At 37.9% G+C, this 15,059-nt stretch overlaps 1 protein-coding gene across 1 annotated transcript in view; it reads left to right on the top strand.

Annotated features, from left to right (window-relative positions):
- SLC26A7 (solute carrier family 26 member 7) overlaps positions 1 to 15,059 on the top strand; it is a 75,268-nt gene that overhangs the window by 40,938 nt on the left and 19,271 nt on the right. Inside the window, exons 5-10 of the mRNA XM_075415237.1 lie at positions 88 to 240; positions 1,650 to 1,732; positions 3,355 to 3,502; positions 5,580 to 5,693; positions 8,736 to 8,813; positions 10,288 to 10,383. Coding sequence (XP_075271352.1) covers positions 88 to 240; positions 1,650 to 1,732; positions 3,355 to 3,502; positions 5,580 to 5,693; positions 8,736 to 8,813; positions 10,288 to 10,383 — 672 coding nt within the window. The remainder of the gene's footprint in view (positions 1 to 87; positions 241 to 1,649; positions 1,733 to 3,354; positions 3,503 to 5,579; positions 5,694 to 8,735; positions 8,814 to 10,287; positions 10,384 to 15,059) is intronic.

Below are 15,059 nucleotides of genomic sequence, written 5' to 3'. Positions count from 1 at the left end.
GTCTGAAGTTGTGTAGAACATGCCATAGCGTGTGACCCAAAATGATACATTTTTTTATCTGTGATTGTTATTTGCCATTCACTGTAGATTTATGCCTACATATTTGAGAATATCAGATCAGTTCAGTTGGAGGCTTTACTTCTCTCCTTGCTGAGCATCGTGGTGCTTGTTCTTGTTAAAGAACTGAACGAGAAATTTCAGAGAAACATTAAAGTTGTTCTTCCCATCGATCTAGTTTTGGTAAGTACAATATGAAACATCAGACTTTTTGCTTTACAAAGCTTTCAGTTGTTCAACTAATCTGCTGAAGTTTACCATGTTGTCTATAGTTATGCAGAGCCACACCTGCCACTAATTAAATGGATAGCTAATTTTCATGGCTGTATTTTAAATGTAAGAACAGGAAATAGTCTGGCTAAATAATTAAGAAAGAATTGACATATGTTCCCAATTTGAATAATATTTTTCACGTATTTACTACTTTCTACGTAATTACAAGTACATGAAGCCTAGAATGCTAAAGTGTAAGAAGTTTGAGATAAACAATGAAAAGTAGCAGGCACATTGTAACTCCAGGCGAGTTACAATGGGTAGTTGTGGTTTAGTCTTGTGATGGGTAGTTGTGGTTTAGATGTTGCTTGTTATTTATCTGCAACAAAGTTAAATACCGAAGCTATTGCTTTCAATAATTTTACTTACAGTTTTCCTTTCACGTGGCATATGCTAAATTGAAATTAGCTATTGCATTGTAAATCCCTACTTTAAGGATTAAGCTGAAGTCAAATAACCAGCACCAGGACAGAAGATTTCTGTTTTTCTCTAGACGTCTAAAAGAAAATTAAAATAAATGAAGAGCAGGTGCTTTTCAGAGTGGATCACGACAATTATTCTTCTTTTGCTGAAAAAAGTTATTTACAAAAGAATAATTTTTCTTGGGCAAAATGCTGGAAAAGAAGGTAATGTGATTCTGGTCCCTGGTCTAAGATCTGTTTCTGTGCTGCCTTCTAAACAATACTGGATAAAACGCACCAGCAAACTGAGGATCATGGACTGGAACCTGTGCCTGTACTATTGCAGTTTGTGTGTCCATCTCATAAAAAGTATGGGAAGTGAGTCTGAACCTCCTCAGGGCCAAACCTTCCACTCCCTCAGCAACATTTATACCTGCGAGAAAATCAATATAAGAGGCAGCCATAGCTTCTGCTGAAGTCAACATTGCCAGTCTGGATTAGATGTGCTTGGAGAACACCATCTGAATCAGACCACTCAGGAGCACCTGAATTATGAATTATTTTAAGCTGCTCAGTGGTATGGGACACATGCTGCGTGGAGACAGTTTGGACACTGATTGGCAAGGTTCCTGAGGCTTTACAGACACTTGTACAGTTCCCTTTCATTAACATACAATATCCAAACTCCACCATAGTCCTTCTTCCGTCACATTTTCTGAATTCATTATTGTGTCCAGATCTTAGTTTCTTTTGACACATTTGCAAAAATTTTTGTAATAAATCTTCCCTGTCTTATTCGACTGATCTAAGGACAAGTGCATGAACACTGTCATATGCTTAGGTATGGAAATAATAGGGACCATGTGAGAATCTAAAAGCAGTAGAAATGTAACATCTTTTTCTGTGTTGAATCAATAGATAATTGCTACATCCTTTGCCTGCTACTATGCTGATATGGAATACGTCTATGGGCTAGAAGTGGTGGGACATATTCCTAAAGGGTAATGTGTTTTTTATTAGCTTGTGGCTTTTAAACATATTTACTTCCGAGAACAGTCTCTGAAGAGGTCAAAGTAATTTTCTGAAATAAGAAATTGCAAAAATCTATAATGTTCATTTCCAACCTCCTCAAATACTCTGTCACAATTCAACCCCACGTTAACGAGGTATATTTATATTGATATCATCATAAAAATGTGGACTTTCTTGTACATTTTCATAGCTTTTTCATTACTTTATGGAATAAAAAGTAAGTACTACGTACCTGATGATGGTTGATGGATGTGTGACAGGAGGACAGAGCACTCTCTAGAAGATTATTACACCCTGCTTTTTGAGGCTTGCCTTGGATTATTATAGCAGAAAGGACCTGCAATAAGATAAAACTTGTAGATTACTATACTTTGTTCTTCTCCACTCACTTATGTAGTAATTTTAAAAAATTTGGTTTCTGAGGAAATGTAAAGGATTTAGATATGCTTAATCTAGAAAGGCACATTCTGACTACAGATAGTGATACATTTTTCTCCATGACCTTGAAAGAAAGAAAAACAAATATTCAGTACTATTAGTTGGAAAGAGAAATTAGAGGTCAGAGAGAATGCTTGAAGTCTAAGGGTTGATAAGGAATAGCACAGCTGTTGTGTAATCTCCTTTTTGGAAATTGCAGGGTTTCCCTAAATTTCACAAGGTACAAGTCCAAGACAGTATGAGCGCATGTGTAGCAGCTTGCACTGGTAGAAATAAAGTAAGTGAAGTCACTGAGAAAGAAAATAGTCTCTAAGTATTTAAGGCATGCTATTAATTGTTATGTATCTGAGATTAAATGGGGCTAAGTGAGCCCTTTCAATATCTGTTATGAACAGCTAAGCTGTATTGGTGCAGCTTTAATCAGGAGCTCATTTTCTGTCTAACCTCACAGAAGAAAATTCTATAGGGTTCAAAAGCCCAATAAGAAGCCTGAATCATTCCTATATGTTTTAAGGCACTTACCTGAATTATCTAACTAACTGCCTTGTCTGTGGAGAGCGTTAGAAAACTTCAGCTGCTTTGGCGCTTCGGTGGTGATTTTTGTGCTCTAGAGAGACTGAAGGCTTTTTGTGGAGTACAGAGACAATCGGGGGTGATTCAGTTCTTAATTGAGGCATTTCATTGCAATACCCATTAGAAGGTCTCCATTAGATGGACTAAATATCCATACTGTATAGAACCTACAGGAATCTTAAATTGTTTAAAGTATTTAAACTTCCCAGGAAAATCAACTATAAAAATTAAAAAAATCTACAGTAGAGCTTCTTCTATTGCACTTTATAAAGTTAAGGAATGGTAGCTGATTTTATCTGTCAGTGGAGGAGCTAATTTATAAGGATCGCTTCATAATTTCTCAAACTGAAGTTTACAAATTAAATACTCCATCTGAAACTGTTTCATCATCCTGTACAAATTCTCTCCTCCAGTTCCCTACAGATCTTATTCATCTAAACTATTGAAAAATGTGACCTTAAAAGTATTTAAAAAATCAGCTGTGCATGAAAAGATTGTTTCTCTTGTATTTTCATGAATTGCGGGTATATCGAGGTTATGTTCCAGGCTCTGCAGAAAGGACTGTGTTTATTTTTTATAGGTTGCCGCCACCGAAAACACCACCCATGAAAGTCCTGCATGAAGTAGTCACTGAAGCTTTTGGAGTAGCACTAGTTGGTTATGTAGCATCGCTAGCTCTTGCCAAAGCCTCTGCTAAAAAGTTTAAATACACTGTGGATGATAGCCAGGTAAAGCTCTTTCCTCTTGTTGTCAGTAAGCCTTGAAATTGCCTCACTTTTCTGGAAAGGTATTCTAGATGAATAGCCACCAGGAAAGGAAGAGTTCCACATGGCATCCCTAGGCCTTCCAGTGATTACAGTAAAACCCAAACCTGGTTCAATTCAACTCTGCAGAGCGCCCTAGTTGGTTGAGCTGCTTCTTTTGGGGAATCGCATCCTCCAACATAATCTCATAATACTGCATTTGGTTCAACCGGCAGCCAATCTGGGCGTTAATGCTTCTCCCCTGGCAGATGAGCTCTGAAAGACCAGCTAAAATGTTGAATCAGCTACTGATTGAAGAAACAAAGCAGTTCTAAAAATAAACTAGGTACTTATAAGCTCAGGACATATCTGATATTATAAAAGGAAGCTTATGCAAAGTAGAAGTCTCATCTGAAATAAAGGTTTATTTGTACAAAAGAAGCAGAATGGGTTCAGACAGTGCTGCCAAGTTTGCAGCCATAGGAGCTTTCTGTGCAGAGTTCCACTTTACAGCAGGCAAGCTTAAATAAGAGTGGGATGTTTCACTTTCTCAAGTACCCCACTGCTGGTCATGCAGCATGGGTAACTCCAAGCCAACTGGAAATCCTTGGAGACAATTATTCGAGCACTGTGGTAAGAAACATTCCATTTTAGATAACTGGCAATAGTGCTGTGTGATGAAAATGCTGCCTCCACCTTTCTCTTAAGTGCTTTGGGATAAATGATGTAAGGTTGAATGAAGAACAGTTGGTTTTGCAGCTGGAGGTCTATTTGAACATCCTATCTAGACAGGTCAGTCTTGCCACATCAGTGCTCGTGTTTTACCAATCTGTGTCACTGGGAAATATGTAGGGAACCTTCTTGTCTACTCAGGTCTCTCAAAATTTTTTTAGAATAAACACATTGTGCCGAAAAATTTCTGTTGATGCCTCAGAGCCATGTTTTCTGGGGAGCAGAGGGAAAGTGCTTTGACCTTAATACAAGGCAGGCTTCAGGGCAATATGCTATGTTGTCTCAAGAGCACTAAATGGAGCACAGCGACCTCTATGTCTTTCTGCACCTCTGGAAAACTTACACAGCTTAACTACCGAGGTGTTGGAAACTGTGTATGTCTGCATTGAATAACAGAGAAAAAAAGCAAAACCTCCATGAGAACAGAGGCTACAGTGACAGTGGGATGGTATGGCTGTATTGCTACAGCAACAGGGGCCAGGCACTGTGCTCTACACGGTGGCATGTGGGTGTGCAAGGCTGTCTAGGGAGCTTTAAGGTCCTGTGCTGTGAAGACAGACTTATGATCAGGTGTTGCCCTGGATGGATATAATACCATTTGCATCCTGAGCAGTACTAGCGGTATTGAGGTCTTTTCTTACACATCGCTCTCAGGAGACGAGTGAGCTCCTTATAGTTTGGGGAAGAAAACTGTTACGGGGTAACCAGGTTGGGGTGCTTACTTAAAAAGCACTGTTCAGCTCAGGCTGCACAAGGTGGCTTCCCCACTTTTTCTTCTATAAATCTTTGTTCAGACATGTCTGCATTTTGACTGTGAATAAACATCAAATATATTTGTAATGAAAGACATCATGCAGATAGTATTGCTACCATACTTCACTTTCACTAAGGCATGCTTTAAAAGAAAAAAAAATCAGTGGCTGTCTTTTTCCAGTAGAGTAATAAGCCAGAAACAACCTGGACACTGTCCAGATCCCACTACTTGAGAATGTGGCCAGTTAAAAAGCAGACGTGGATCAAGATGTAAGTATTTTGGCTGAATTTCGTCTTCAAAACTTAGCAACATCATTTATTCTGTGAACAAAATGCGCCTCCTGCTTTTGATGAATCTTGTACAGCAGCTCTGTCATTCAAATTAGTTTTGAGTTGTGAGTAGTTATATTATGTTGGGAGATCTTTTATCATGTTCATATGTGACTTTTTTTCCTCTCAAAAAAATGGCCATTCTTTGTCATTGCTAATATTTACATAGGGGACTCCTTTGTTGGCAAGAAGCATTGAAATGACAGAGCAATAGGAAAAAAACATATTCTGTTTAACAACTTTGCAGGAATTTTTGGCTCATGGCCTCAGCAACGTGATTCCTTCATTTTTCTTTTGTATACCAAGTGCTGCAGCGATGGGACGGACGGCACTTTTATACAGTATGGGCGCCAAAACACAGGTAATGGGTTAGAGTGAAGTACTTAGGGGAATTAAGGCTATGACACTTCTCAGTGGGACTTGTACTGATTTATCCATTGTATTTCCCTATTGCCTCTTTTCCTCTGTCCTGGGAACCAACTCTGCCTTGTCTTTTTTAACAATCTGCATGGAATTGCATCTGATCAGCAACTGTCTTGCTAGAAAAGCTAATGGTTCCACTTATTCATTTTTACCTCTTTAGTTCAATATAAACTCTGAAGTGCATGGCAGTAAGGAGGTCAAGAGTTGTGTTTTCAGACTGCTCTAAACTGCACACAAGCCCTTTCTGTTTCATGTAAATTTGTTAGCACTGTAACAAAAGTGCCCTCTAACGGTGTTTAATGGATGTAATGGTACAGGTTAAGCTGAAGTTTTAGAAAAAAATCAGATTTACTCTAGTGCTTCTGTCTGACTTTCAAAATAAAGTGAAAGCAACCTTAAGAGCTGCTCCTAAAAAAATGCAGTAATCTCCCAACTTCTGCCTTGTGACATGGTGTACTTGTCAGTTCCTCAGTATACACTGAGCCCACAGAGATGACACTCAGATTTCTGAGGAGTTTTTGTGGCATTTCCTACTGTAAGAAAACAACCCTGGTAGTTCTCATTGCAGTAACTCAGAGAAGAGGGAACTGCAATTGATAAAAATTATGATTCTGACCCTATAAGGCTGTTACCAGTCCAAACCATGCCCATAAGCAAACTGTTCATCTGTGACCTTTGCGTGTGGTGGCACCATGTGAGCCACCACAGCTGGGACATCCCTGGGACAGCCCCCTAAGCACTTCCTCTCCCTCATCCCTCCGAAAATCAAGAGTCTGTTGGTGACATCCTGCCATATATATGCTATGTCCTTTGGAATTTGTTGCTATTGTCTTTTTATAAATGTTGCACTTACCTTTTTATAACTGTTGCTCTTGCCTGTATAAAGGTTGATAATTACAAGGAAAAGGGTAACGAGGTACAACTGACAAAGCTAAGCACAGTCTATAGGTGCTGCTTCTTCTTGACCATGTCCTGCAATTATTTCCCCTGCAGATAGCACAATACTAAGAAATTATACAGAGCTCTATTTCCAAACTCTGCATGTTAATTACTCGTTAATTAGCATACAAGGTACTCTGAACTTGATTAATCATAATGAATAATTTATCCAATAATCATCTTTAAAAGCATTTGTATGAAAATAGTTTAGCTACCACTTTGCTATTAGCTATTTCATGTCTTTGAATTGGATCCAATTTCATACTAAGTGCCCTCATCCTCACGGATATCATCTTCTGTTACCTGTTCACGTGTTGTCTGTAAAATTTACAGTTCTACAGCATCATACCTTTTCCATGCTGTAGGGTAACCTGAAGGCCTATATGAGTACCCTGAAGGCATCCAGGGTATTTGAACACTTTGACTCTGGTACCTGTAGGCAAAGGCCCTGACAGAAGGTTATTCAGTATATGAAATGGAAAAAGAAACGGCCATGGTTTGACGTCAATGCAGGAAGTACGTGGTAAAAATAACAGATATCTGCTTGGTTTTATTACTTGGTATTGCAGAGCCTACATCTAAAAGTTAAGAGTGCGGCCATGTGTTAGCATTATGAGAGTACTTTAATAAACATAAAATTCTCTCTCCTGCCTTTTTTTTTTGAAGCAGCACATCCGCTCAAGGGGCTTTTGGGGCTGTCTAGGCAGAACGAAGACATGAGAAGAACATCACTAGCAAATGTTATTCAGATCATAGGCAAAAAGAAGAGCAAGGGGTTCATTTGATTACGCAGAGAAAAGCCAGTCTAATTTGACATACGTCATGAAAGAAATGCGAAGAGACTTTCAGGGACTCAGAGCAGCCCTTTTTTCTCCAAAGGCTGTACCTGGGATTCAGTGATGCCATTTATTTTTCAGTGATACCTTTTTCAGGGAGAAAACAGAAGTGAGGGCGTGGGGTAAAAGTGTCCTTCAAATAGAATCAACACTCTTTATTTGCTTTTTGGGAAGGTGGAAAGAGGAAAAAGTTCATTGTGACTTTACCAGAAGATTTTGTCTGCCTTTTTCTGTAAACACTCTGTCTAGCCTTCTTGATGGTATTTTTAAGTACACCAGGGCTTTAATTTTCTAGTGGTTTAACAACTTGTCTGGCTTTGTTTTCAACAACTTGTCTCTTAAAATGAAACCTAATTATTTTAGTAAAGAAACATATTATCAATATAAAAATAAAGTAAGCATCTGTCTACTTATTGTCAAAACCCTTCTGTGAATCTGGACTGTATCTTAATGAGACCAGAAGTACTCTACTTTGTGAGCAGTCAGAGTGGAGTAGAAGACTCCAGTTTTGCTGTAGTTTTCCATCAGATTAATACCATATAATACAGTGAAGAAACATATAATTCTTAGACCATGTATTTGTCTGGAATCATGTCACCTGCATTAATTAGGACTTTTAATATATACATAAAAAACTTGTTCCTGCATAATCTAAAGTAAAATCCACTGATATTAACCTGAAATTATTGGTGGTTTCTGACTCAACACAAGAGTTTCCTTTTAGTGTTTGCAGTAAAAGAAGGTAGATGTCTTCTCATGTGCAAAAACGATGACACAGTTCTCCATATATGTTTTGCTCCATGCTAAAATGAATCTGTGATTCAGCGCAACATAGGCTGCATGACTATGAATATGTTACAGAATGACAGCGGGTGCTGCAAAACTTCTGGGATGAGATATTGCACACACACGCTCCACTTACTAACTGAGCGTGTAAGTGGTGCTGTGGTCTCTGTGTGCTGACAGCACGGGCAAGCACAGACACTGAGCTCTCTTACTGTGTTTTCACTGTAGTTGACTGAAGGTAATCACCAGAGATGAAAACTGAAATTGCATGCATCTGCAATCCATAGATATGTTAATAGCTAAAATCTTCAATATCCCACTCCTGACTTTGTCTACAATATTTGATAAGTAGTGCTTTACACAAATTTTTTTATTGTTGTTAGACTGAAAGGTCTGCTTTTCTTGTTTATTTGTTTTAGGTGGCTTGCCTTATCTCTTGTGCATTAATTCTTGTAGTGATCTATGCAATTGGACCTATGCTGTACTGGCTGCCTATGGTACTGTACTTATCCTTTTTTTTAAAGGTTGTGTCAAACATTTTCTAATGACTTTATTTCTTTCAGAGAAAGAAAGTACTACCTCTAAAAATGTTCTATTCAATTTCAATGGGAGAAAGAATAGTAAGGACACAGCAAGTCTCAAAATCATAAAACACAGAGGTGACCACGTAATACATGTAAATTTCACATGTGTATAGTTGCATATATAGGCAATCACAAAAGTATATAAAAAAACATTTCTCTTCTACTTAACTTTTCGTACGTAGTTTATTAAATATAGACATCGAGATTGCTGTGGATTTTTAAATGGTCAGTGTTGTAGAAATTAATGAAGATCCACAATTTTTATCCAGTTGTGCATATGAAGTATGTCTTTGCTTTTCAAATAAATTTGACACAAATGATTGTAGATAGTGATCTAAGATTAACTACAGATTGTTTATGAGATATTCTTGTATCTCTGTCATGGAATACATCTTCTACACCAAGAGTCTGTAAAGCAACATGGTGTGTTTTCACATAAGTTATACCTAGCTTTTGGTACTACAAACCAATAGTTAATTTTAACTAGAGGCGTTCCAAGGATGCAAAATACAGCTCCAAAATTATCCATAATTCTGACATGTTTGTATATGAAATTTTAGCTCAACTGTATTTTAAATTTACTTCATACTATTGTTTACAGTATCACATGAAGGTTCTCACATTTTAAATGCAGATCCTTCTATAGTTTATCTTAACTATGTAAAGTAAGGACACTTGAAAAGGGATGTACAGTATGTCTTTTTTTCTTACCATACTCCTTTCCTACCATCATTTTTAGTATGGATTATATGTAAATTTTTACTGTTTTCCTATAGGCTTTTTTTTTCCATATTTATAAAAAGCACGCCTTTTCATATGTTGCTTTTGTGATATTTTATTTCTTTTCTGTTATGCTTTTTCAGCCATCCCCACCCATGCACTATAAATCCATTGCTTTGTACTCCATTCTTTTTGGCTCCAGATTATTTCTTCATCCCTTTCTTCCCCCTCACCAATTTGGAGAACAATACATTATGTTGTTTGTCTTAAAGTTAATGGATGTTTTGCTCTAGAAGTCTTCTCTAGGCAGTGAAGGGGAACTAAGATTCTTCAGTGTGTGGAAGTTGAGTACTGATATGCTTCCGAGTCTCCAGACTATGGCAGCATGTCGTTGGTCTGGTGACGCATGGAGAATCTTGGGACATACTGAAGTTTCTGTCATTTTCTGTCACTTTTGCACAGTCGGGTGCCCTATAAATTGCCTTCAGGAAAGAAAAATTTGGTTTGATAGTCTTGTGTTTGTGTCACAAGGACATGTGTCCTTATCCCATTTTTGAAACACAAACTTCAGTTTTTTAATAATTTAATTAGAATATTGACTGCTAAATTAAAGAAAGAGCATTTGTTTTCGCTACCAATTCTGCTTTTGTTTTTTCTTTCTTTGCAGTGTGTGCTAGCAAGCATTATCGTTGTGGGCTTGAAGGGGATGCTAATGCAGTTCCGTGACTTGAAAAAATATTGGAATATGGATAAAATAGACTGGGTAAGTGAAATTCAATCTAAAGAAGTTTTCCTGAGACCCTTTAAAAATCACCTGCTAAATAAACTTTAATAGTTCTGTGGCCCTAGAAGATATAACTGACAGCCATTGTTATTAGGATTTTCGTGTACTATTGGCTTATTTTCTATCTCAGAATAACAGCATCTGTAACATCAACTGTACCAAAAAATAGGATTTTAGCAGATGATAAAGAATGAAACTTAATTTGATTCTAAAGATGTGTATACAGACAGATCAGGTTAATCTGAAGAGCTGTGCGTCTGATTTGTATGCCCTCTCCAGCTGGTTAGCATGCTTTTGCTATTGTGGTGTTATTGAAGAGATCCTGGTTTCTTTGTCCTCTGGGGATATGGAATGGTCACACAGGACAAACAGAACTGGAATCACAGAGATGCAGAAAGATATATGTCACAGGGTTTTGAAAACAAAATATCTGTTTGATCATAATGAAAGATTCTGCAGTATGAGAGCAGGAATACATCAGAAAAGGCAGATAGGTGGAAAGAGACAGAGTATGAAAATCTAGCTGAATGCAAAGTCTGAATAGTCTGGCATACATTTGCACTAGCAAATATTCCTAGCAAATATTAAAGATAAGTCCATGTTTAGGAAGACTCTTAGATTTCTCTTCTGAAGGAGTTTTTGAATATACTGGTCAATTAGTGGAACCAAAACTTCTAACGACTTACATAAATATGTCCTGACATCCCATAGAACTTTTTGAGCTTCTGCTTATGCAGTTTCAGTTAACAAATATTCAGAAAAGTATTTTGGACATATCCTCCTCCTCCATCATGCAAGATATAGGTTACTGGAGGTAATACTGGACTTTGTTGAACTCATCAGTGACTTAGTATTCTACAGCAGTAATGGTAAGCTTAGACTGAATAAAACTTTTTTCTTTAATAGCGTACTGGATTTCAGTATGGAAAGCAGAGCTGAATAAACAACATCAAGTTTGGCTAGATGAGATTTTTCACATTTTGTCACAGAAGACGAGGGTATTTTTTTTTTTGTATCATCCAGAAGAAAAGCTCTGTCTTTCATGAAATCTTAAGCTCCTCAAGCAGAAAAAATCTGAAAATATTTTCTATGACTTGTACCGTATTTGGGCTTTAGCTTAACCCATGTTGCCAGTGACCCAAATGGTGGATGATGTGGATCAAGAATTATTTTGGGAACAGTGGACTTAGGAAAATTGGTAGTTGTGGGAGAGAGATACAGTTTCTCTATCCGTGCACTGAGATAATAAGTAGTTAAGTTTTCCAGCAGGATATTCTGGAATCTCACTAGACTAGATGCGTCTTCACAGACAGAGTGACTGATTTTTGTTTTTGTGGTTTTGTCAGAAAATGATGAGTGAGTAGTTAGTTATTACATCTCTGACATCTGTCACTATTTGCAAGAGAGGTTAGAGAGAGGGAGAGTTTGCTGGATTAATCTTTTTGACTGAACATACTTGAACAATGATTTATCTTGAGGTACTTGCACCATAAGTCCTTAGCCTGACAAGGTAAATAATCTTGCTTTAGATAGTATAATCTAAAGTAAGGCTATAAACGTTTCTCATACATTGCTGCCTGGTCTGAGAACCCTCACCAAGCCCAGTGATTGGAGTAACTACACTGGTGTTGATTTTGACCTGAAAAGATTCACCCCAGCAATTGACAGCACACTGGAAATGGATCTGCTCCATTACCCAGGTTATCAAAAGTGTTTTCAAGATAGGGACTGTAACAAAACATTTGGAAATAATTAGCAGCTGTCCTTTTGGAACTGATGCTTTGAAGGGCACGTGTTATGTAACATAGCAATCAGGTTTGTTATGCTCATAGGTCTGGCAAGAGACTGCATGGAAGCAGAGTATTATGGCTTTTGTTACCTTGTTCCTTTTCACTTCTTTAAGCTTCTCACTGAACACAAACGGGACGACTAAAATCTATTTGTTCATTAGTTCTTTATAGAACATAATCCTGTTAAATGTAAAAGGTACAGCTTGAAAGGTACAGCTCAGGAGCTGAAATCCTCATTGGCCCCTTCCAACTCAGGATATTCTGTGAGTCTATAAAATCTCTTCTTTCAGCCATGGATTGCTTTTTTCTTGCAGATTTAATGTTTAGGAGCTGCTGAGTTCAAAGGAGCAGCTGGGCTGACAGATCTAAGTAGCTAATACTAAATATTATCAGCTGAATATTATTATGCATGTTTGCTTCAGTTTTTTTGCAACTTTTTTTTTATCAGCCCCCAGGAGTGTCCTATTTTTACATCCAGCCTCTCAAATCACGTTCAATTTCTTTCCAGCTAGAACCCCACTGCCCTTACTCCAAAGAGCCTTTACCTGCTATTCACAGCACTCAGGTGAACTTTAAAGGTGTCTTGCTTCAGTTAAGGTCTTCTGTCAGTCCCTACACCTTCTGGGACGACTTCGGTAATTTCACTGTTCCACAATATGTATTAAATATATAACTGTATGCATAATAGTGTTTGTACTTCCTCTGCTGTCTTCATCTTTTGGCTGTTTCCAAGCTGCTGATTCTTGTGTTATCTGTGTTTTGTACTTTAACCTGAGAAGGATTTTTGCCAATTTTGGAGGAACTACCAGGAAGTTGCTGTGGAATTCTTCTGTAAGTGTATCTTATTTTTCAGGTCCTCAGATCAGAACTTGATTTCCATATTTTTCCTGCAAGGTTAATTTCTTATTCAGGCCTGCTTCTTGACTAACTTCTGTTTTTTATTCTCCTGCTTGACAGTGCACTGTCCTACTATCAAAAAAAGGCAGGTGAATTTCTTGTGAATGCTTTTTTTTTAAGACTGAGCATCCCAGATGAGCTGTAGTCATTCAGACTAGGCAAAGACTATTGCCTGGTAATGGACTGCTGAAGAAAAATATTCTTTTTACTGTTAACAATTGGACTTGAAAGTGACAAAAGATGGGGAAAAAGTATTTCAGAAGGTGACTCTCTAAGTGAAAAATAATAAAATAAGGATTACTTTCATGAGTTAATTAGATAACAGATTCGGTGTATTCAACAATGAAATACTATGGCATTTAAAGAGAAAAAAATGTTAAAAATTATGCAAATGACTTCACCAGGTTATAACCACATCTGAGGCATAGCTAAGTTGTATGCCTGACTTGTAAAGCAGAAAGAATAGCAACAATTTATGGTAAAAATTACACATTCCCTGCATGGTGCCGTGATGGGAGAGTTAGTTATAGATGTGTGAGTTGTAAGTATATGCATATATATTAATATAAAAGGATGTAAAGAATGCTACTAGTTCAGCAGTTAAAGTAAGATCCAACAAGGAGGTTCTCACTTTCAACAAGCATCCTCCAAGATCTTGCCAGTGTGAGTTTCTAAGATGTGGAGCCAGCACCCTGTCAGTCTATTTTGTCAAAATAGAGTGGAGTATGGGGCCCAGGGAGGGTCTTCTATGGAATTTTGGAGTTCACTGGTGCAATTTCGCGTATTTTTAGAACTTTTAAACTTATTATCCTCAAGAGGGAGAGGAACTTTGAGATTTGTTCAGGTATTCATCACACAGGGGCCCTGATTCATGAGAAAACGCTGAGAGTTTGGCTATATAAACAGTTTTCCAAAGAGTAGGAAGCCATCTCTTCTATGATAATAATTTTACACGAATGCTTCCAGCTTATGACATCCTAGGGAGATTTTCTGTCCTTGTGGTATTAGTGAATATACTACCCTGAGTTATGTTAGTTTTCCTGTAGTTAGTCTCAGTGGGGTGGGAAGTAATTTACAAATGCTTAATCCATTGAAAGTGTGATAACCATATAAATTCTTTGTAAAGAGTAATATTTATATTGGTCCGACTCCAGGGCAGTCTGTGCAAACAACTACCTTCTAAATCATTGTGTATGGAATGCTTGTGAAAAATTATATTAAATAACTACTATACCACTTAACTATTAAGCAGTTCCTGCTTTATGGCTGTAGTGGTCTTCACTTAAACACTCGAATCATAAGTTTTGATGAAGGGTGCCCTGAGGACGTATGCATGCATCAGTCATTTGTCTGCAGAAGGTCATGGGCATGCTACACAGCATCTCTGGAGCCAGAGCTGCCTCCTGGACTCCAGCATCTTCTCTGCCAAGGCATCCCCTGAATGAACAGGAGTTTAGTAGGGTTATTTTTCTGGCTACATGTTGGTGACTGCAGCAAGGGCCTCAGTATCTGAGCACGGCATCACAGCATTGCATTATAGACAGTACAGAGCTGATCAGTCGAGTCATGTCAGGGTATGATTCACCTCTTCCTGAAGCAGGCAGCAGCGTAATCAGGTAGGAGTCAGGTCAACTGCATCCTAAATTCCCCTCACCCTGATAACCAGGTCTCTACTGATGTGGTGGGAATCGAGACAGCTCACCCAGCTGTAGACATGTGTGCAGTAGATAGTTAATGTCAAGTGAGATTAACCCTATCTGTACAGGCAATAGTTGATCATCTCCTCAGTTTGCAACAAAAAGGAAAGTTTATAATCTGTTTTCAAAGTGGTACAGAAACATTTAGTATCACAGTATCTTAGTACTGCATTGTTTAGCCATGGGCTCAGAGAACATTCTTCCCCTTCACCTATTTATATGCTTTTTTTTTTCCCCACCAAGTCCCTGTTTCATACTTCCCGCAGCTGTG

The sequence above is a fragment of the Opisthocomus hoazin genome, chromosome 3, assembly GCF_030867145.1.
Source record: "Opisthocomus hoazin isolate bOpiHoa1 chromosome 3, bOpiHoa1.hap1, whole genome shotgun sequence".
Lineage (NCBI taxonomy): Eukaryota > Metazoa > Chordata > Aves > Opisthocomiformes > Opisthocomidae > Opisthocomus > Opisthocomus hoazin.
Note: the sequence above shows the minus strand (reverse complement) of the source record. Positions and strands in the feature narration are given on the sequence as shown.